This window comes from Anomaloglossus baeobatrachus, chromosome 9 (genome assembly GCF_048569485.1).
Source record: "Anomaloglossus baeobatrachus isolate aAnoBae1 chromosome 9, aAnoBae1.hap1, whole genome shotgun sequence".
Classification (NCBI taxonomy): domain Eukaryota; kingdom Metazoa; phylum Chordata; class Amphibia; order Anura; family Aromobatidae; genus Anomaloglossus; species Anomaloglossus baeobatrachus.
The window spans coordinates 29,831,175-29,855,432 of record NC_134361.1 but is presented as its reverse complement, the minus strand read 5'-3'; the positions used below and the strand labels follow the sequence as shown (position 1 = coordinate 29,855,432).

The window sequence follows — 24,258 nt, the reverse complement described above, 5'->3', positions numbered from 1 at the left end:
TGTGCTATGTGGATGTCATACGGATAGCACACTGAAAGCACACGCTGAACACACACACAGACACACGCAAACACATATACACCTACTCCACGGACCGTGCAAAATGTGTGTTTTGCACGGACGTGTGAAAGAGACCTAAAGGGAATTTTTCTGTAAGGTGTAATTGTCAGCTCCTGAATTTAAGAGTCAATGTTTTCCTCTGATTTGTGTGCACTTGGACTAGTCCACCCTCCATGCAGTGTACTGTGTCTTGATTTAAGCGTGGGTTGTTGTAGTGCAGAGAGATAGAGCTAGAAGTGAGGAGAGCGAGCATGCTGGCCTGTGGCAGGAAGATGGACCGGAAGAGGTATCTGAGATTGTGACACTGTTCAGATCAGCGGCCTAGATGCAGAACATAGTGCCTCGCTACCGCAGTATCAACTAGCAGGACAGTGTCAGAGGTAAAGGGTCACGAAGCAGAGCCTAGGCGGTTTGCTTCCAGCACCTGTAACACAAAGATAGAGAGAAACGCAGCACGGTGGAACAAGCAGCCTCTCACCATAGAAAGCAGATAGAAAGCAGGACTATGCCTGCTCCAGCCCTGGAAAAGCATGAAAACATTAGCCTTAATGGAGAGGGCAACACAGTAAACTCAGCTCAGGTACATTGGGACCAAGCAGAAGTCTGTAGACTTCCTCCTCATCGCTGTAATACTGTAAGTGTGACACTGGTGGTCATCTGCATTAGAGCAGGCTTTATTAGTTAGCGTGTTGTAACCGCATGGCCCGATTAGCGGAAGCCAGTTACGAATTCAAAGGAGAATTGTCTGTAGAAATTGTTTATCTTGTTGGTGTTGAACTTTTCATTGCAATAGCTGGAGCATAGCTGGTGTGACACGTTCCCGCTACCCTTCCTTGTACCTGTTATTACTGTTATCAGCAAATAAACTGTTAATTGCATTATCCTACATAAAATCTTCTGTCCTTTAATAAAGGGGGCATTTTATTTCTGCCTCCTCGTCTACCGTACCATATTTAAGTCCTGCCAGGTAGTTTCTCACGGGCTCCACTACAAAGATAACCCAATTCCCAGGCTATATATGGGTATGTGTGTTTTGAAAGATATATCCATTGATACCTTTATAGCTTCTATCAAAGGCCGCATTCTTGAGAAATTAAAATATTTATTCACATGCAAAGGAGATGATAATTGCTATGGGCCCCATGTTTCTGCCTTCTGCCAGTTTGACTTGATTGATACCTCACTGCTTCATATGTTCCATATGAGCAGTGGCCTTCACATTTGTGCATAAGGAGCCGCAGCCTTCAGGTTCCATTTGACAGAATTACGAAATCTGTGATCCATCAGCGGGTAATGAAAGGCTGCGGTCCTCCCAGTAATATAAACAATGTTACAGTAAGTATGCATCTTAATCATTTTATTTAGCACACTGGTGGCATTCAAACTGGATTTTCCAATAGTGGAGAACAGAATTAACAACCCATGATCATGGAATCATAGAATGGTAGAAATGGAAGGGACTTCAAGGGCCATCGGGTCCAACCCCCTGTGAGTGCAGGCTTTCCTAAATCATCCCAGCTATATGTTTATCCAGTTTCCGCTTGAAGATTTACATTGATGGAGAGCTCACCACCTCCCGTGGTTGCCTGTTCCACTCTCTGACTGTCCTCACTGTCAGAAAGTTTTTCCTAATGTCTAATCTGAATCTCCTTCCTTTAAGTTTCATCCCATTGCTTCTTGTACTTTTTTGTGCTAATGAGAATAGGGTGGTTCCCTCTGCACTGTGACTACCTTTCAGATCTTTGTAGACCGCTATTAAGTCTCCTCTCAGCCTTCTCTTTTTCAAACTAAACATCCCTAGTTCTTTTTGCCGTTCTTCATATGACATGGTTTGCAGACCTTCTACCATCTTGGTTGCTCCTCTCTGGACTTGCTCCAATATATCGATGTCTTTTTTGAATTTGGGTGCCCAGACCTGTACACAGCATTCCAGGTGTCGAAGAATTTGGTGGATAATTTGCACTGGGGATTCCAAGCAGAGTACAATAGAGCTAACAGTGGTACATGAGCAGGAAAGCTGAAAGAAGGCTTTGTAGTATGACACAGCTAAGCTCAGCTGTACTGCCTCTTGGCCCACATCCATGTCTTTTCCGAAAGCTGTGAGTCATGAGGGCTGTTCTCATTATGCATTTCATACACTCACAAACTTGCTCTAAAGTATGGTGGAGGCATGTTCTTTACTGTAGGTATGACTGCCTGCTTATGATTTGTCAGCATCATACAGGGAGAAGAATTACACACCCCCAGTGTACACTCCCCCAGATAACACCCACTTGGACATTACAGAAGGTTAGAGTAATAGGTGCCAAATACTTGAGCAAAGCTGAATTAAAAATAAAAGTTTTATTCTGCTCTGAAGTCATTATTAGGCTATGTGCTCACGCTACGGAAAATTTGTGGAATTTGCCGCGATTTTTTTCACGGAAATTCTGCGGATTTCTCAAAAATCCGCAGTACAGCTAGTCCCCATCCATTTCTATGGCATTTTGGAACTGCTGTGCCCATGCTCCATTTTTTTCCACAGCAAAAATAATGCGGATTTCCCTGCGGAAATATCTGCAGCATGTCAATTATCCTGCGGATTTTTCCACGCGATCCTATACTTACCTGCCTTGATAGAAGACACCAGAGTCACTTCCTCCGGTGCGGAGGAGCGCGGTGGAGCCAGGAGAAGGAAGCAGGAGGTGGAGAGCGGGGCCTGCACGAGCTCCGGTCATGTGACAGCCGGAGATAGTTCAGGCCCGCCCACCTTCTCCTGCAAAATGCAGACAGACACGGCCAGAAATTGAACTGCTGCGTGATGGAGGTAAGTATGAACTCCCCGATCACTGCAGCACTTGTTCTGCATTGAGGATGCAGTGCCGAAGCCATGGTACTGTATCCTCAATGCAGAATGACCGCAGCATATCCGCAGGACATTACGCAATACATCCGCAGCATGGAAACAGACAAAGCTGTGCTGCGGATTTCTGGGAGCTCCTGCGGAATGTCCTGTGGATATATCCGCAGGACACTTTCCCCGTGGGCACAAAGCCTTACAGTGTTCAGTTCAAAATGAGGTCCGCTTTAAAGTAATCAAATGCAAACTTTATGTATAAACTTACAGTAGAACTATTTGATGGCCATTGGATGCTGCTGTCATTGAGAGAGAGTTGCTCAGAAAGATATCTACCAACATTCACACTTTCTGTAGCTTCATTTGGAAATATTAACCAATTTTGGATTTCTAGACGGCCCGGGGTCTCACCATGTTCATTAAAATATATTTTATCTCCGGAGTTAGTTTCAAAAGAGACATGTCTTAGAAAATGAGCCAACTAAGGGAAATAAAGAATAAAGAATCATGGTTCAATGACAGCATTGGATAAAAGATTTTCTTGGCTCAGAAGGAAAATACAAATAGATGAAACACTACTTAAGCACGAATTGTTTTTTGTAACCTCACTGAGGGAAGATATATCTGACCATTAATGTCCCTATATGATTTCCATAAATTTCTAGCAATGGATATGAGATGACACTCCAATCCAAATAATCCCCATCCATAAAAAGTAAAGTTTTACGTCCCCACCGGAGTCCGCTCCTGCGACTTCTACTTTGATCACCAGGCTACGCCTTGTTCCTGCTGTGTATAGTGCTGGTGATGGGAGAGGAGTCAATGCCAGCGGCGCCGGTGGGTGCAGGCTCCGCTCATCCACTGGGCTGGGTTTCCTTGGGATCTGCAGTACCACTGGCTGACTGTAGGTGGTGTGTGTCCCCCAGCTGAAGTACCATCATTCAGCTACAACCAATGGGAAGACACCACACCCTTCTTATTTCCCCTCCTGTCATCTGACCACTGCCACAGATAGTTCTGTATTCCTGGCTCCTTTCCCGCCCTGATCTGCTTAGTGATTCTTGTATTCTGACTTCTGCGTGTTTCCTGACTACCCTCCTGCCTGATGTTTATGTACCTCGCTGCTCGATCAGGATTTGACCTCTGCTATGTTTTCCGATTAGGTCCTTGCCTGCTGATTCTATTCCTGTATTGCATTTCCTAGTTTTTCACCCTGCCTGACTACCACAGGTGGTGATCTCTGGGGCTCTGTGTAATTCCAAATCCCTGTAAAAGGGTTAAAAGGTTGCGGAGTTCTCGGGGTCCTGATTTGCGAGTGGCTTTCCTCTGGCCTCCCTAGACAGCCAGTCTGAGTCTGTGGTTCCAGGCAGGCGTTACAAAAAGTCACTAAACTTTTTTCAGTGTATAGCCAAGCAAAATGACACAGGTCTTGGGATAGAGGCAGTACTACCTAACCTCAAGTACTGAACATTACATTACAATATGTTACATCTGGCATTAAAATAAAACTGTCAGGTTTTCTATATCAAAAAAAAAAGCACCTAGTTTTGTAATTGTTTCCACTTTATAATCATGATTGAGCAGTCTGATGCACATCATGTTCTCCACCCTTTCTGTACCTTCCAATGACAACTCCATGTGATTGATATAGATGGCATCACCTGCATCACCACTCAGCCTCCAAAAGCTTACACCAACACCATTTATTTGAAGATCAGAACATATGCAAGTGCTTGTTATGATTGTGCAGTAAATTCCAGAGGGATGAATTGGTAAAACACTGAAAATACTGCAACTGACCCACCCTGTTCCTGTGCAGACTAGAGATCCGGGCTCTGTAATCCTTAGTGGTCCCTGTGTGGACTGGAATGGTCCTAAGCCTAGACTAAATAGTGGCAACTTGAGCCTACACAGCCTGAAAGGCTATCAAGTTCTTCATATTCTTCCTATGGAAATAAAGGGGAGAGCAGTGTGCAATATACTTATAGAAGAGAAGTACTGAGAGAGAAAAGGTTCCCAAAGTGAGTAACACTAAATTACAAAATACTAGAGAAAGGATAAGGTAAACACTGAGAGAGAGAGTATACCACCAACTTCCTATTAAGAAAAAGATAGAGGGTGCAGGGTGAAATGCTTAAACAACAGAGAGAAAAACCCCTAGCTGGTCTTTCACTGACTGGCATAAAAAATGGCAGTATCAAAATGACAACAAAATGAAAATATCACCAACAGGAAACACCAGCAAGGGAAGGTCTTTATAGCCACACTCTAAAAGAGACTGGACAGACAAATAAGTAACTAAAAACACATGCTAGCCGAACCAAAGCAAGGGTAGCAGATAATAAACATCCAGAGAAAAGGTGTATCTGCTGTGGTTCAGTGGACATGACCAGCTGAGGGAGGATTCTCCGGTCGTGATGTCTGTGTTACCAAACCCCCTTATCCTCTAAGAATAAACACACGGACTGCATGCGACTTGGTTCAAAATGGCCACAGCAGCCTTTTATTGCCTATCATTTTACAAACTAGCACCTTAGGGACGCCGTCCAACGGGCGACCCAAAACAACCACATAAAGGTAACAATAGACAATAACATTTACAATACCCCCCGGGGTAGGCCCAGTCCACTAACTACTACTCCCCCTGTCCCCGGCCGCAACACACCGACCCAGAGACGAGGTGCCAATCACCCACGGATTGACCCCCACACTTTGGCAGAACCCCGTGCCGGCCACATCCCGGAACCGAGAGCCACCATACCAAGACAATGACTCCCGGTCCAGCCACCAATCACTTCCAAACCTCTGGACCAGACCTACCCCCCCCGCTGCTGTGACAAATAGCATCCCAACTACCCAAAAAACATCCCCCACATAACAACACAAAGGGAGGGTGGGCGGGGATTGTTCGGCGTCCGGAAACAGAAGAGGAGGTAACTCTTCCCTCTCCCGGACTAACCCTTTCCCTACTCCTCCTCTTCCTCCCAGGCTAAGACCATCCCCAAATGCCATATTAGGCATACACACAACTGTCCCTATTAACCCCATCACTCCCTACCTCCCCCTTGGTCATGTCGCCCCTCCCCCCCAAGTGGGTCCGTGGCTTTCTGACAAGTCAACCTTAAAGGACAGCCTCAAGGGTTCAAACCTTGACGTATGACAGTACCCCTTCCTTTTACAAGTGGCCACTGGACCCACAAAGAACCAACTGCTGAAACAATTATCTCAGAAGGCAATCCACATGTAAATCATGCGCATGAACCCAGGAAATATCCTCTGGACCAAAACTTTTCCATTTAATAAGATTCTGTAGTCAACATCTGACACGTCCAGAACCCAAAACTCATTCCATCTCATACTCCTTCTGCTCCTACAAGTATATCTGTCATGACATCCTGATGTTCCCTTAAAGCTTTTAAGAAGAGTAGCAATGGAAAGAATTATTGAGCCGCCACACCACCAGGAGTCCGAACTTAACTGTCACACGATTATTTTACTCATTTTATACGGACAAACAGATTTAGGAGCAAATTTCCTTGACGGAACTGTAAGACAAAGATCATTTGAGGAAAGCCAAACAATATATCCTACCTTAAAAGCAGAAGCCCTCCTACACTTGCAGTTCCAAGTTGTCTTGTTCCGATCGCAAGTTATCAAAGAATCTTTTTCAACTTCTCTCCAGACCTTAATCAAACAAGAAGAATATCTTTCGACCTCTGGGACAGAGGACTGAAAACCCAAGAAATTTCCAAAAATTTAATGAAAAACTCCACACAAAAAATTAGATGTACCAATAGCAAAAGAGGTTCTGTTTTTGAGAGAAAATTTAGCCAGAGGAAGAAAATCCCCCCAGTCCTCTTGATTACATGAAACAAAATCTTAAATATTGTTCTAATTCTTGGTTCATTCTTTCTGTCTGAGGAGATAGAAAGCTGAATTTGGAACCTGGAACAAAAGCTACACCAAAAGGTAGCCATAAACTGAATCCTTCTATTGGAAATGATGACTTTAGGACCCCAATGTCGCTTAACAATATGAGAGATAAACAATGTAGCTAAACTCTTAGCCATAGGTAATTTTGGTAGAGTAAAAAAATGAACCATCTTGCTGAAATGGTTCACCCCCACCCATACTACCATATTACCACCAAAATTAGGTAAATCCAGACAAAATCCATGGAGAAATTAGTCTAAGGGGTACTTTACACGCTGCGACATCGCTAGCAATTGCTATTTCCTGCGATTTCCTGTGATAGCTGCCGTAGCGAACATTATCGCTACGGCAGCTTCACATGCACATACCTGGTCGGCGACGTCGCGGTGACGCCGAACGCACCTCCCCCTTGAAGGAGGGATTGTTCGGCAGTCAGTCACCGCGACGTCCCTAAGCGGCCGGCCAATAGAAGCGGAGGAGCGGAGATGAGCGGGACATAACATCCCTCCCACCTCCTTCCTTCCGCATTGTCGGTGGACACAGGTAGGAGATGTTTGTCGTTCCTGCGGCTTCACACACAGCGATGTGTTATTATGGAATGGAGCGACGTGTCACCGATCATCGATTTTTCACGTTTTTGCAATCGGTGATCGTCGCTCCTAGGGTTTACACGCTGCAATGTCGGTAACGGTGCCGGATGTGCGTCACTAACGATGTGACCCCGACGATATATCGTTACCGATGTCGCAACATGTAAAGCCCACCTTAGGGGGAGACTAAGCTTCGTTAGGCAAAAGAAACCATGCCGGGCCCTGGCAAGAGGCTTTAGATGTGTCACAAATTCTGCACCTACAAACATACTCATCAACATCCTTTCAAGCACTCTGCCACCAAAAAGGACCTGGAAACAGCTCTCCAGGTGGCAGAAGAACAAGAATTTCCAGGCAAGACAGAGTCATGCACTTTGTCAAGAAGGTCAGTACAAAGAGGTGATGTCACAAACAGCTTGACAGGTGGCAAGCCCTCCAATGCACCAACCTGAGTTTCAAAAATTCACTGTCTGAGATCAATCACTAGAGCACCAATACCACCCCTTCACTTAGAATTTTGACTGGATTTTGATCTCTTAACTCTAGAACAAAATTATGTGATTAAGCATCAGCTTTAATATTTTTAGTACCAGGGTGATATGTCACAGAGAGTATTCAAGCACTTAGCAGTGTCATCATAAATTTTTGAGATCTGTTAAGATCATTATTAGTTACTCTATACCTAGCTCCCTCCAACCAATGCCTACATTCCTCAAAAGCACTTCTAACACCCAAAAGTTTCCAATCGCTATATCATAGCGAACATCGGGTTCGGCATATTGCGGATCGGATAGACAGATTGCTGGGTGGGGCTGGGGAAAACCCAGCGGTCATGGTGCACATTGGTACTAATGACAAAGTTAGAGGCAGGTGGAAGGTCCTTAAAAATGATTACAGGGAACTAGGAGAGAAGCTGAAGTCCAGGACCTCCAAGGTGGTGTTTTCAGAAATACTACCGGTGCCACGAGCGTCACTAGAAAGACAGCGGGAGCTTAGGGAGATAAATACGTGGCTTAGAAATTGGTGCAGGAAGGAAGGGTTTGGGTTCATGGAGAACTGGGCTGACTTCTCAGTCGGCTACAGGCTCTACGGTAGGGACGGGCTGCACCTCAATGGGGAAGGTGCAGCTGTGCTGGGGGAGAAAATGGTCAGACAGATGGAGGAGCTTTTAAACTAGGATCGGGGGGGAGGGAGGGTAGTGGAGCAAAAAAGGGGATAAATAAAGCAGATAGAGACAGTGAGATGGTAGGGGTCAATGAAGGATTAGGGGGGGGATGGGACATGCAAGGAACGTAGGGAGGCTAGGAGTAATAAAGGTGTTAATAGGATTAAATGTCTACTGGCAAATGCAAGAAGTCTTGCAAACAAAATGAATGAATTGGAGACTCTTATGTCAACCATGGATTATGATGTGGTGGGCATTACGGAAACCTGGCTGGATGAAAGCCATGACTGGGTGACAAACATACAGGGTTATAGTACATTTAGGAGGGACAGGAAAGACAAAAAAGGTGGTGGGGTGTGTATATTTATCAAATCTAACCTAAAACCTGTGTTGAATGATGACATTGGGGGGGAACTGCAACAATGTAGAGTCAGTATGGGTAAATGTACATGGGGAGGGGAATAATGGAAAAATGCTAATTGGAGTTTGCTATAAGCCTCCTAACATACCTGAACAAATAGAGGGTGAAATGCTGAAACAAATATTTATTTATAGTCAGGGTATTTTTTCTACAATTTTCTCCTTGGTTTTTTTCTAGTCTTGAGGCTGCAATTCACATGCTTGTAATGTTGCATGTTTATTGAACATTTGTCACAGCTCAGTTTTTTGGTTTTTTTTGTCTGTTATCTTGCTTTAATGCAAGTTGGGGGTGCAGCCCTCCTGATACTGAGGCTGAACAATTACCTGCTTCTCACTTTTTGCTGTGTATTTAATCTGGGACCCAGCTAACCACTTTACCATCCATATTGAAGTTTTGACATGACACTAGTCAGGTACAGAATATGTTTTTAACTTTAGTAGGTTAGGGACTGTCTCAGATGGGTACACCGTGACGAGGTGAGACAGCTTCTTACCTTTTTGCAAAAATGTATATACTAAGTACCCTGTTTATTAAGCACTTGCAATTTATTTATTTATAGTCAGGGTATTTTTTCTACAATTTTCTCCTTGTTTTTTTTTTTCTAGTCTTGAGGCTGCAATTCACATGCTTGTAATGTTGCATGTTTATTGAACATTTGTCACAGCTCAGTTTTTTGTTTTTTTTTGTCTGTTATCTTGCTTTAATGCAAGTTGGGGGTGCAGCCCTCCTGATACTGAGGCTGAACAATTACCTGCTTCTCACTTTTTGCTGTGTATTTAATCTGGGACCCAGCTAACCACTTTACCATCCATATTGAAGTTTTGACATGACACAAGTCAGGTACAGAATATGTTTTTAACTTTAGTAGGTTAGGGACTGTCTCAGATGGGTACACCGTGACGAGGTGAGACAGCTTCTTACCTTTTTGCAAAAATGTATATACTAAGTACCCTGTTTATTAAGCACTTGCAATTTATTTATTTATAGTCAGGGTATTTTTTCTACAATTTTCTCCTTGTTTTTTTTTCAAGGCAGCTAATAATAATAATCGGGTTCTTATTATGGGGGATTTCAACTATCCAGACATACAGTGGGACATAGAATCTTCTGGTTGTGCTAAAAGCTGTAAATTCTTATCTACCATTCAAGACCATTTCCTCTCTCAGATGGTAGATGAACCGACGAGGGGAGATAATTTGCTAGATTTGGTCCTGTCAAATAGACCGGATACAATTTCAGATCTACAGGTCCGGGAGCACTTGGGCACCAGCGATCATAATATGGTAAGCTTCAACGTAATATTCAATAGAACATTTCAAAGAGGAAATTCTAAAACCTGGAATGTTAGGAAAGCTGATTTCAACAAATTAAGGGAAGAGCTTAAATGTGTAGATTGGGACAAAGTCATGGTAACTGGGGATACTGAACATAAATGGGGAAAGTTTAAGGATATACTGCTAGAATCCTGTAATAAACTTATACCCTCTGGTAATAAAACGTCCCGGAATAAAAAGAAACCACTATGGATAAATAAGACTGTACAAAGTATAATAAAACAAAAACAAAGGGCGTTTAAAATCTTGAAGGCTGAGAATACAGAAATAGCATTGCAGGAGTATAAAGATATCAATAGGCAATGCAAAAAAGAAATCAAACAAGCAAAACTAGCTACTGAAACAAAAATCGCCAATGACATTAAAATAAATCCCAAAATCTTTTATAAATACATTAATGCCAAAAGGAAAACAAAGGATAGTATTGGCCCCTTAAAATATAATAACAAGTTAGTTTTAGAGGACAAACAAAAGACTGAGATATTAAATAGGCATTTCTCATCTGTGTTCACCAAGGAACTGACTGTACCAGGCATTATTCAACAAGTGAAAAATCAAAGTTCACCACCCGATATAATTAATTTAACACAAGAAGAAGTACGCCTACGTCTGAGAAAATTAAACATTGACAAATCCCCAGGGCCAGATGGCATTCATCCACGAATATTGAGGGAATTGAGCTCCGTAATTGACAGACTGCTGTATCTCATCTTTTTAGACTCGCTTGTAACAGGGTTCGTGCCTCAGGATTGGAGGATTGCTGATGTGGTACCGATATTTAAGAAAGGTAAGAGGGTATATCCAGGCAACTACCGTCCAGTAAGCCTGACATCAGTAGTATGCAAAGTTTTTGAGGGCATTTTAAGGGATGACATGCAAAAATATGTTGCAGAAAATAAAATAATAATAACTGACAGACAGCATGGATTCATGAAAGATAAGTCGTGTCTAACCAACCTGTTGGGGTTCTATGAGGGGGTAAGTGCAAACCTGGATATTGGTAATGCAGCTGATGTGATTTATTTGGATTTTGCAAAGGCATTTGATACTGTACCACATAATAGCCTTATACTAAAGCTCCAGAAGCAAGGACTAGGGGAAACTATATGCAACTGGGTAAGGAATTGGCTAAAAGATAGGAAACAAAGAGTAGTCATAAATGGAACATTCTCTAAATGGGCCATAGTCAGCAGTGGGGTGCCGCAGGGATCTGTGCTAGGACCAATTCTTTTTAATCTCTTTATTAATGACCTTGTGGATGGGATTGATAGTAAAGTGTCAGTCTTTGCTGATGACACCAAACTATGTAGGATATTAAAAACTGAACTTGATAGTATAATATTACAAAAAGATCTGGATAAGATGTCAGAATGGGCAGATACTTGGCAAATGAGATTTAATGTTGATAAATGTAAAGTAATGCACCTAGGATGGAGTAATCCTATAACTGCGTATACATTAAATGGAAGTAAACTCGGGACTACAGAACAGGAGAAGGACTTGGGTATTCTCATTACAAATAAGCTGAGCAGCAGCACTCAATGTCAGGCAGCAGCTGCTAAAGCAAACAAGATTCTAGGGTGTATAAAAAGAGAGATTAGATCCCGTGATCCCAACGTATTGTTACCCCTCTATAAATCACTTGTAAGGCCACATCTGGAATATAGGATTCAGTTTTGGACTCCACATTTTAAAAAGGACATTCAGAAGTTAGAGTCAGTTCAAAGGCAGGCAACTAGACTACTACAAGGAATGGAGGCCGCCCATATGATGACAGATTGAATAAGTTAGATATGTTTAGCTTAGAAAAAAGACGTCTCAGAGGAGATCTCATTTATATGTATAAATACATGTGTGGTCAATATAAAGGACTGGCACATGACTTATTTCTTCCAAAGACAATACTAAGGACCAGGGGGCATTCACTGCGAGTGGAAGAAAAGCGATTCCAACAGCTAAATAGGAAAGGGTTCTTTACAGTTAGAGCAGTCAGACTGTGGAATGCCGACCACAAGAGATAGTAATGGCAGATACTATAACAGCTTTTATATCAGGGCTGGATGATTTCCTCAGTACACAACATTGTTGGTTATAAATGACTTGGTGACCAGGTGTAGAACTGGTGGAGGAAGGTTGAACTAGATGGACCTAGGTCTTTTTTCAACCTTAGTAACAATGTAACAATGTAACAATAGCTGGATTCTGTCTGTGAGAATTTCTAATAAAATAAGCACAAGGGTGAAGGTAACCATTCTTCTTCTGCGAAAGAGCAGCACACATCTCCACAGAAGAGACGTCTACCTGAACCACAAAAGGCAAAGCAACTCAATTGGGTTGATTGAGGACAGGGGCCTTAGAAAAACAGGTCTTGAGATCTGAAAAGGCATCAACCGCTTTAGTTGACCAAGCGGAACCAGTACCCTTCTTGGTCATATCAGTGAGAGGTTTGACTATCAGAGAAAAGTTCTTAATGAATTTACGATAATAATTAGCAAAACCTAAGAACTTCTGTAAAGCTTTGAGATTAGTAGGTTGCACCCAATTAAGCATGGCCTGTATCTTAATAGGATCCATTTGAAAACCTTTAGCACAAACCAAATGACCCAAAAACTGAATCTGTTGCATCTCAAATTCACAAAGAACTTGAAATACATGTCAAACATGATTCTCACAAGAACCTCTTCCACAAAAGGCCAATCAATATTGGGTTGATTGAGGACAGGGTACTCAGAAAAAGTGGTCTTGAGAGTTGAAAAGGCATCAAAGTTGACAAAGCGGAAAAATTAGTACCCTTCTTCATCATATCAGTGAGAGGTTTGACTACCACAGTGAAGTTCTTAATGAGTTTTCAATAATAATTAGCAAAACCTAAGAATTTCTGTAAAACTTTGAAATTACTAGGTTGTACACAGTAAGGATAGCCTGTACCTTAACGGGATCCATCTGAAAACCATTAGCACAAACCGTATGACCCAAAAACTGAATCTGCAGCACCTCAAATGGATGAAGAACTTGAAGTACCTGTCGAACATGCTCCTGATGCTCTTCACGAGAATCTAACTAAATCAAGATGTCATCCAAGAATGTCACTATAAATTTGCCCACTAAAGAAGAAAAAATAATTTATGAAGTTTCAAAACAAAGCTTAGGTCAAATGGCATCACCAAATTTTCAAAGTGATCCTCAAGTGTATTGAAGGCAGTCTTGCACTCATCACCCCAATGAACACATATAAGGTTATATGCTCATATCAGGTCCAGTTTAGAAAATCACTTGGTCTCTACCAGTTGGCTAAACAGGTCAGGAATAAGAGGTAGAAGGTAAGGATTTAATACGGTAATCTTATTAATTTTTCTAAAATCCAAACAAGGATGCAACCCTCCATCTTTTTTCTTGACAAAGCAACATCCCACCGCAACTGGTGAGGTTTCCACTGCCCAATGTCTGAACTGAGAGCAGTAGCCCTTCACTTTACGATTTCCCTAAATCAAACTGCAAATCATTGATTCAGCAACAGCAACTTTATCGGGATCGTCATATGTGAGCCCCAGGGGACAGAAAACGTTGTCAACTGAAGAAAAAACTGGAGCATCCTCAGGCAGATAAAAAGCCTAACCTTGAGGATCTCCATGGAGAAACAATAGAATAATGTCCACTTGTTGACTCTCTCCTCCAGATGAAACATGAAGAAGATGGAAAGACAACTTACATGAAGAAAGAAAGACAGAAATCTTACTTTGGTCCCTTTCGAAGCACTCCAGTAAATTTAACTTAAATTCAGCAAACATTTTTTTCGTGGACTGGAACCTCTGTAGAGGCAGATTACCACTTAATGTCAGCCACCTCTAAGGACAAGGACTGTAACTCTGCGGCCAGGGCGTCCACAGAGTCCATGATGGCTTCTCAGCACACAAAAAATGGAGTGGGCTGATTATAATGTTATGATTTTGTAGTAAAGTCACATGTGTCTAGGGAAGGGGGAGATGGTGACCCCTGAGCAAACCTACTGCTGGTCCCCGGGATCCCTCACCACCTTAGATAGGTTTCGCACCTATGCATCGAACCGGATACCTGACCCTAGTGCTGGATCCTAAATAGGGAATGGGTTGGATGAGCTTTTCGACAACCCTACTAAATGCTAAAGGAAGACGCAAGGAGGACACAAAGAAGAAAATGCATGAACTACTTATCCACAGATGACGCAGGCAGAAGTTTAACAAAGCTGCAGCAAAAATACTACAGATAAGAGCAAGCCACCTGCTTGCAATCAAAGCTAGACTGAACTGAATAATATCACTATCACCAGTTCAGGGAAGAAGGGAGTATTTAAGCACCAAGAGAATACTGATGATCAGCAGCTGGGTGGAAGTCGAGCTCCTGCTGGGTCTAAAAGGGGGAGAGACAAAAATCCAGCAGGAAAGCTACCTAGTCCAATGAATACTAACAGCAGGAAGAATAGAAAGTCAGGGAGCTTTTTGCGCAGCCAAATGCTGTGACTCTCTATTGCCAGAAACCACATGGCTGTCTGTTACCCTTAACACACCTGTGACAAAACCTTTCGTTGCCATCAGAAGTTATTTGCCCAACCAGTGACTGGATGTAAACAATGTACAGAGGAAGAATAGTACAGTTTTGGACATTGCTTCATGACTGCTCCTAGGCACTGCACCTTTTCTCCCGTTCAATTGAATAGTGAAGATTAGGTGCAGCACTCGCAAGTATCCGCTACACCATATATTGAGCCACATTACTTCAGTTACATAAAGGTTCTGAGTGTTGGATCACTAAAGTGCCAATATTAATGAGCCATCCTTCAGATATGGTATTCCTGGACAACCCCTTTAAGCTCACTCCCTCTTGTACATTCTGAGTAGGGAATACAGGAAGGATATGTGTTTCGATTGCATAGATGTTGGATAACTTTTTGCCTGACATTACCTTTCCAGGATAATGGAATACCGGAGCGGCTTTCTTCTGAAGGTGATAGAGGTTCATGCTATGAAGGGCATGAGCCAATGCATACACGGCTATATATACACTGTAGGTCAGTCGGAAATTGTCTACATCATATTTCCAGACAGGGACAGTTCTAAGAGAAAAGTTCCCCTTGCACAATTGTGATGGCAGGTATTTGTTATCTGGTGTTTGAATTTCACAATTAAATGTATAGTACCATAATAGCCTCATTAACCTGTTAGGATACTTGTATGGATTTGCATTGTACAGAAATTCCTTAAAGTTGGGAATATCCCCTCTATAAGGTGAGATGATCAGAGAACCATTGAAGACAATTAAGTACTTTTTAAGCGCAAGATGTTCGACTATTGGAAAATTGGGTAAAATCCAGACCTTTCCAAAAAGTAGATCATGTCTCTGCAAATGGCCCACCATAAGGAGCAGATGTTCCAATGGACTGAACACTATGATTATATTAGCAGAAGAGTTCTGGATCACACGGAGAGCCTCCTCAAAAGCTTCACTGTCCTCCTGGTATATCTTCACTGTGAAGGCCACACAACCATCACTCTTTAGTATGAGGGGTATCAGTTCCTCTGCTGCTTTTTGATTACTGTCATCCGCTGAGTAGACAATTCCAACCCACGTCCATCCATAGTGCTTCAGTAACTTCACCAAAACTCTGTTCTTAACTTGTTTATTGGGCACAGTACGGAATAAGAACGGAAAGCGCATTCTGTCCCTGAAAATGGGATCGGTGGCACCATAGCTAACCTAGAAATAAAAATCAGGCACATAAAGTAACAGACAAAATTAAAGAGGTCATCGAGTTTGTAAGACTAGAAAAGGACCTATTTGTTGATGGCTTTTTAACGGGTTTTGCCTTTTAGTTGTTTCCTCCGCTACTTCTAAAGGGGGCTTTACACGCAACGACATCGCTAATGAGATGTCGTTAAGGGCACAGAATTCGTGACGCAGATCCGGCCTCGTTAGCGACGTCGTTGCGTGTGACACATACGAGCGACCGCTAATGATGCAAAATACTCACCAAATCATTGATTGTTGACACGTCGTCCATTTCCCAAATGTCGTTGCTGATTTTGGATGTCGTTCCTGAGGCAGCACACATCGCTACGTGTGACACCCAAGGAACGACGAACAACACCGTACCTGCGCCCTCCAGCAACGAGGTGGGCGTGACTTTCATGCGGCTGCTCTCCGCCCCTCCGCTTCTATTGGACGCCTGCCGTGTGACGTCGCTGTGACGCCGCACGAACCGCCCCCTTAGAAAAGAGGCTGTTGCCGGCCACAGCAACGTCGATAGCAAGGTAAGTATAGTGTGACGGGTCCTAGCGATATTGTGCGCCATGGGTAGCGATTTGTCCGTGACGCACAAACGACGGGGGCGGGTGCTTTCACGAGCGACATCGCTAGCGATGTCGCTGTGTGTAAAGCAGCCTCTTTTTTCCCCATCTATATAGCAGTACTAGAGATTGTTGTTTGCAAGATGAGTTGTTGTTTTCAATTACACCATGCACTTTATCATATAATGTACAGAAATATGGTAAAAAAAATTCCAAGTGTCGTAAAATGATGAAACAAAACACACATTTCACCCACTGTTTTTTTGTGATAAGTCCACATCAAAAAAAGATTATTTTTCTATTTTAGTAGTGAAAACTTTTTCAGGAAGTTTGAACTATTGCTCTTATTTTTTTTCCATCAATGGAGCTTTGTAGGACTTGTTATTCGATGATGTAGTTGTAGAAAGTGGTCGTGTGACCCCCACTCCTACTGTGTTCTATGCTGTTTTATGTGCTTTATCCCAATGTAAAGTAGTTTAATGTCTAATGTGATGCAAATGTATTAAGGATGTATAGTGAGAGGTATTAGCCAGATAAGCTGACGGTGGAGGTTATACAGCTATAGCAGTGTAAAGGGTGCTTTACACGAGACGATCTATCGCACGGTAGATCATCGGGGTCACAGTTTTTGTGACGCACATCCGGCATCGCTTGCGACGTTGGGCTGTGTGACACCTCCGAGCGACGCAGTATCGCTCACAAATCGTGAGTCGTGTACTCATCGCTAAGTTTCATAATCTCGTTTAATTAAAATGGTGCCGGTTGCTCATCGTTCCCGGGGTAGCACACGCCGCTCCGTGTGACACTCCGGGAACGATGAACAGCAGCTTATCTCCGTCCCACGGCACCCGCCGGCTATGCTGAAGGAAGGAGGTGGGCGGGATGTTACGTCCCGCTCATCTCCGCCCCTCCGCTTCTATTGGCCGGTGGCTGTGTGACGTCGCTGTGACGCCGAATGTCCCTCCCACTTCAGGAAGTGGACGTTCGTCGCCCACAGCAAGGTCGCTCAGCAGGTAAGTACGTGTGACGGGGGTTAAACGAGTTTGTGCGCCACGGGCAGCGATTTGCCCGTGACGCAAAAACGACGGGGGCGAATACGATCGATTGTGAAATCGCACAATCGGTCGTCCTGTATAAAGCAGGCTTTAGACTCTTCCTTGAGTGATGGGAGGAGTGACAGATGGCTAGTGGGATGGTTAGAGAGATGGGCCTTGTTGGTGCCATTTATGCAGTGAGGTTACTGGAGTGTAGACAAGACCTTGTAATTTGGTCCCATCAGGGAACCTGAAGGTATCCTCGAGGGGTCCGGATCCTATGGCTCACCTGGATGGGCTTGGATGAGTCCAGAGACTAGATAGCCATCAGGGTAGAATACCTTGGATGGGCCAAAGGAAGTTGAGTGACTAAAGCTGTCCAGGGCAGTGGAAAGGACCACGCTTAGCCATGGAGTAAGAAAGGGGAAGGAGGAGACATATGCCGGCAGCTGGAGGACTAGGACCTCCTAGATAGTGGGATAGGCCGAGACTGAGTTCCCTGGAAGAAATCGGCAACAGAACCGTATAAGTGTGGTCATGTCTGTCAAGAAGATGGAAGATATAATAAACCGTTTACTATTGTTTTGCCAAGAATTCTCCAGTGTCCTGTGTCTCTCCACTATGTCTATGACGGTGACCAGCTGCGGGTTGGTTGACGCTGCCCTGAAGATACAATAAGTGTTGAATACCTTACACACAGCAGTTTACAAGTACTAGCTCTTCCTGGAAAAGGTGTGCGGAGCCCTCATTGTCCAGCATCTGCACCTTCCTTCACAGTTTTTTTTGTACCATTTTGGGGTTACGGCTGAGGCCACACGAGGATATGTGCGAGTCCTCGCATGACACTTGGCTCACGCTCACAGCACAGCAGGAGTGTCATGCGAGAGTCATGCGACTGTGGTCCAATCGTGCGATCGGACCACAGTTGCGGAGGGGAGGGCCGGCGCTACAGAAGGGAGGGCTAGCGCTGCGGAGGATAGGGAGGGATTTATCTCCCTGTCTCTTCCGCTGCCGGCTGATGCACTGCTCTGCAATACAATACAATTGTATTGTTGATTTTTTGGTCCTGAGGAAGAGGCCCCATACGTCGAAACGTGTAGACCTATGGTATAAAATAATTATTAGTTAATCAACAATTTTACATCTTTTTTGGCATCTGCGCAACTTCTCCTCTCCTGCTTTGAAGATCTATTGATTAAAATCAGCTTTATTCATGACAGTCTGGGTAAAGTAAAAAGAAGGACATACTTACCACTGGTCTCCACTAGATCATAAATGAAAATTGACTAATATTAAGACGTTCCACTGGAATCTGCACTTTACTCCATTGTTGATATTACAACAGTCTCCATTGGACCGAAACCGATGACGTTCTGATCAATTATCTCCTGACCCCTGCAGACAATCAGTGGATTATCTGCAGACCCAGGAAGATTGGTGATCTGGATGTCATCTCTTTCAGTATGATGAAGACTGTCAGAACGGAAACGGTGGAACGGAGAAGAGATTCAGTGGTAGGTCTTAATTTTTTTCTCCATGTCAACTTTTACCTTTTGAAATCCATCATTCCTTTAACCCTTCTTTTACATGATATTTGCCATTGAATGAGAGATGGGAAAACTAAATGCACATTATCATTTAATAAGAAAAAAAAATTGCCAAACAAAAATTTACCAAAGCTTTGTTCCATCTTTTAACGACAATGTTAAACAAGACAAGATTCACCTTACCTGGGAGTAGCCATAAATGTTAAGAAGGTTTGCAATGACTTGGGATGATGACGATAGTAAGTGTCCAATGAAAGCGACCACCTTATTATTTTTGCGGCAATCATAATTGGGATATAAAGTTGTACCTCCAGATAAAATTTGCAGAGCCCCTTCGACAGCAGTAACTTCATAAAAACAGGAATCAAAAATATCATATCCTAAAGAGATGTTTGGTAAAATATTTAGATTTTTGTTTATTTCTTCAACGGCAAAGTCAACGGCGAGGAAATGCCTTAGAAAGCGAGGAGACGCTCTGAAAAAGAAATATGATATTAAGAGACTGAATCTTTAATTTTAAAATTTAATTAAAAAAAGTTCAGTCCACCAGTCATTGTGAACTATGAAATTAATTAGCGGAGTCACTTACACTTTATTTGACAGCACAAAGCTGTTTTCAAGGTGGACTCCCCTTCAGGCCCGGCGTCAGCACCCTGCAAACCTGGTCAAATGCTGGGCTGCCGGGGGGGCCCACTCATGGTGGCAGGGGTGCCCGGTGACCCCCCCGCTGAGGATCGCACTTTCAATTGTATCGGCATCGCAGTTGCCGATACAATTGAAAGCAATGATGAGAGACAGAGCGGCGTGCTCCCTCTCTCACCATTCTCCCTGCTATGTCTGACACTGTCAGCGTTCTGAGCCTCTGACAGCTCAGCAGCGGAGCACGGTGACGTCATCACTGCGCGTCTGCTGAGAGGTCAGAGCGACAGCAGTGAACACGCCGAGGAGACCGGAGCAGCAGGGGAATGAGGAGAAGTGAATATTTATGTAATTGTGGTGGCCAGACGACCATGGAGGTGCATTAAATGATATGGGGACTGTATACTACATGGACTACATGGAGGTGCCTAATGCTATCAGGGTCTGCACGGTGCTATATAGCTGCTGTGTAGTACATGGAGATGCCTAATGCTACATGGGTCTGCACTGTTCTATATGGCGGCTGTATACTACATGGAGGTGCCTAATGCTATGTGGGTCTGCATTGTGCTATATGCAGCCTGTATACTACATGCAGATGCCTAATGCTATCTGGCTCTGCTCTATGCAATATGTTGGCTGTATACTACATGAGGATGCCTAATGCCAACTGGGTCTGCACTGTGCTATATGGCGGCTGTATACTACATGAGGGTGCCTAATGCTATGTGGGTCTGCACTGTTCTATATGGCGGCTGTATACTACATGGAGGTGCCTAATGCTATCTGGGTCTGCACTGCTATATGGCGGCTGTATACTACATGAGGGTGCCTAATGCTATCTAGGTCTGCACTGTGCTATATGGCGGCTGTATACTACATGAAGTTGCCCAATGCTATGTGGGTCTGCACTGTGCTATATGGTGGCTGTATACTATATGAGGGTGCCTAATGCTATCTAGGTCTGCATTGTTCTGTATGGCGACTGTATAATACATGAGGGTGCCTAATGCTATGTGGGTCTGCATTCTGCTATATGCAGCCTGTATGCTACATGAAGGTGCCTATTGCTATCTGGGTCTGCATTGTGCTATATGGGGGCTGTATACCACATGAGGATGCCTAATGCTATATGGGTCTGCATTGTGCTATATGGGGGCTGCTAATGTTATATGGGGGTTGCATAGTGCCATATGGGGGCTGCATAGAGAACTATGGGGGCTTCATAACACTATATGGAGGAATATGGGGGCTGCATACTGCTATACCCCAGAGTTGTATGTCACCTCCACCCCAGTGCTGTATACCCCCTCAGAGCTGTGTATACCCCCAGAGCTGCATGTCACTTCCCTACCTCAGAGCCGTTTGTCCCCCCACCCCAGAGCCACTGCCCCCCTCTGGAGCTGTATGGCCCCCATTGCTGTATATCCCTGTCCTCAATAATATGTATGCCCCCAAGTAATGTGTATGTCCCCAGCCTCTCTTGTGATGTACTGTATATACAGCAGTGTTAGTGTTCTCTATGTGCGGCCATGTCTGTTAGTGACGGCCACCAATCAGCGTGCCACAGACACATGCCCAGAAGGAGCTGGATGGAGACAAGCGGGGAGGTGAATGAGGCTGTTGCTGGCTTCTCAATATTAGGCTACATTCACATGACCATTCCGTTTTTGCGGGCCGCAAAAAAACGGTCCGTTTTTTTTCACGGATGCATCCGCGTGGCATCCGTGTGACATCCGTTCCGTTCCGTATACAGTCTGTGTGTCATCCGTGTGCCTTCCTTTTTTGCGGACCGAAAAAAACGGAAGCAGAAAGATAAATAGATGAGTAGATATAGAGATGGATAGATAGATATAGAGACAGAGAGATAGAGGGATGAATGAATGAATGACTGACTTAATGAATGAATGAATGAATGAATGGAGGGATAGATAGATAGATAGAGAGATAGATAGATAGATAGATAGATAGATAGATGAGTAAGACATATATAATGTCCTACCCCCCTGCATATTCTAAGCTAGCACCCTTTTGTGACTTTCATGTGGCACTAATAAAGGGTACTTAGCCAAAAAATAAATAAATAATTAAAAAAAAAAAATGACGTGGGGTCCCCCCTATCTTTTGTAGCCAGCTAGGGTAAAGCAGGCGGCTGCAGCCTGCAAACCACAGCTGGCAGCTTCACCTTGGCTGGTAATCCAAAACAGAGGGCACCCCACGCTGTTATTTTAAATTAAATAAATAATTTGAAATAAAAAACACGGGGTCCCCCCCAAATTGGATCACCAGCCAAGGTAAAGCAGACAGCCGTGGTTTGGTATTCTCAGAGTAGGGAAGTCCACTGTTATTGGACACTCCCCAGCCTAAAAATTAGCGGGTCACAGCCGCCCCAGAAGTGGCGCATCCATTAGATCCTGGCGCTTCGTCCCAACTCATCCCGTTGTCCTGGTGCGGTGGCAAACAGGGTAATATATGGGGTTGGTGCCAGATGTGTAATGTCACCTGGCATCAGGCCTTGGGGCTAGTGATGTCACATCACAAACCCAGTCAGTAATAAAAAAAAAAAAATAGACAACAAAAAAAGTTTTATTTGAAAAAACACTCCCCAAAAATTTCCCTCTTTCACCAATTTATTGAAAAGAACAATCAAATCCGGGTCCGGCATAATCCAATAAGGGGGTCCCACGACGATCCATACCGTAGTCAATGTCCCAGTCAACAGAATGTTCCCCATTGGCTGGGAGAGTAGTGCAGTGACCTGAGCCAACATCAATAGGTCAGCCCAGGTCACTGCAGGGGATGACGATCGCTGCTGTCAGGAGGTTAGATGAGATCATTACCTGCTGTGACGATCTCCTGCACTCTTGACGTCAGCGCTGTCACTGAATTCTATGCAGGCGGATTCACAGCGAAGAATCGCGGGAGCCTGTAATGTCACCGCTAGTGACAGTCTCGGGCCGCCCGCGAGACGTGACATGAGAACGCGGGGGGCATAGAAGTCAGTGACAGCGCTGACGTCAGGAGAGCAGGAGATCGTCACAGCAGGTAATGATCTCATCTAACCTCCTGACAGCAGTGCTCGTCATCCCCGTGGCTGCCGGCACTGCAGTGTGAGCAGCCGCGGAGCTGGCAGGAAGCGGGACACTGACTGCACGGGCACCCACCGGAGGTCACATGGAAGTGCTTCCGTGTGGCTTCCAGGCATTTTGCGGGCCCATTGACTTGTATTGAGTCACGGTCCATTATTACGGAACAGAATAGGACATGTTCCATAATAACGGAATGGACATACGGCATCCAATGTGTTTTTTTGTAGAATCGGATGCACACGGAAGTTCTTCCGTGTGCCATCCGATCCTACACAAAAGACATTGAAAAGATGGTCCTGTCCGTGGGTCCGCAAAAAAACAGGAACTTACCGGGACAAACGGAATGGTCATGTGAATGAGCCCTTAGAAATATCTCTAATGTGTCTGTGTGCATGTATGATGTGTATCTATGTATGTCAGTTTATATGACTGTGTATAGATTTATGTCTATTTATATGTGTTTTTGTGAATTTCTCTTTAAATAAGTATGCGTACATATGCCTGCATGTGTATGTATCTGTGCATGTCTATGTGTGGATGGGGCCCACTGAGACTCTTTCGCCCAAGGCCCACAAAAACCTGGAGCCGGCCCTGCTCCCCTTCTACTGAGCAATTACAGAAGCTGAACATTAGATTTTTACGCTTAGTATAGAAGTCAAAGAAAAGAATTTATAAGTAAAAGAATTTATAAGTAAACTTTTTACAATGCGTCACTTACACGTGGCACAGCTGTGAGATCGGTCTCGTTTGGCATACAGGTTTTCCATACGTAAACTGGAATAACTGAAACACTCCACCCAGGATCACGTCACCGTCCTTCGTGTATCGTTTTCTGTTTCCACCTATTCTCAAACTACACATAACTTTCTTATCTTCTGCTCTTGTCACCCATAACATACATAGCAGGATCAGAGTCACAACTGCTTTCATTGACTTCTCTCTGTAGAGCAAACAACAAGTTATCTAGTAGGACATTGACAAAACAAGGGAAGAACTTGTAAACTAAACTTTAAAGGAGTTTCTATGCTTTACTCACTCTCGCCGGGTCCAGCGTTGAGTTTCCAGCACTGATCCCAAAGTCATGCAATCATAGAATCATAGATTGGTACAGTTGGAAGGGACCTCAAGGGCCATCGGGTCCAACCTCCTGGAGTCCGGGGTTTCCTAAATCATTCCAGCTATATGTTTATCCAGTTTCCGCTTGAAGATTTCCATTGATGGAGAGCTCCCGTGGCCACCTGTTCCACTCCCTGACTGCCCTCACCACCTCCTGTGGTCACCTGTTCCACT

General features: G+C 43.9%; 1 protein-coding gene across 1 annotated transcript in view; it reads right to left on the bottom strand.

Moving 5' to 3' along the window:
• LOC142251771 (vomeronasal type-2 receptor 26-like) overlaps positions 1-24,051 on the bottom strand; it is a 55,461-nt gene extending 31,410 nt beyond the window's left edge. Inside the window, exons 1-7 of the mRNA XM_075324821.1 lie at positions 24,005-24,051; positions 23,687-23,908; positions 19,424-19,715; positions 15,278-16,069; positions 13,268-13,399; positions 6,488-6,625; positions 3,165-3,377 (exon numbers count right to left, since the gene is read on the bottom strand). Coding sequence (XP_075180936.1) covers positions 3,165-3,377; positions 6,488-6,625; positions 13,268-13,399; positions 15,278-16,069; positions 19,424-19,715; positions 23,687-23,908; positions 24,005-24,051 — 1,836 coding nt within the window. The remainder of the gene's footprint in view (positions 1-3,164; positions 3,378-6,487; positions 6,626-13,267; positions 13,400-15,277; positions 16,070-19,423; positions 19,716-23,686; positions 23,909-24,004) is intronic.
• Between the last annotated feature and the right edge of the window lie 207 nt (positions 24,052-24,258).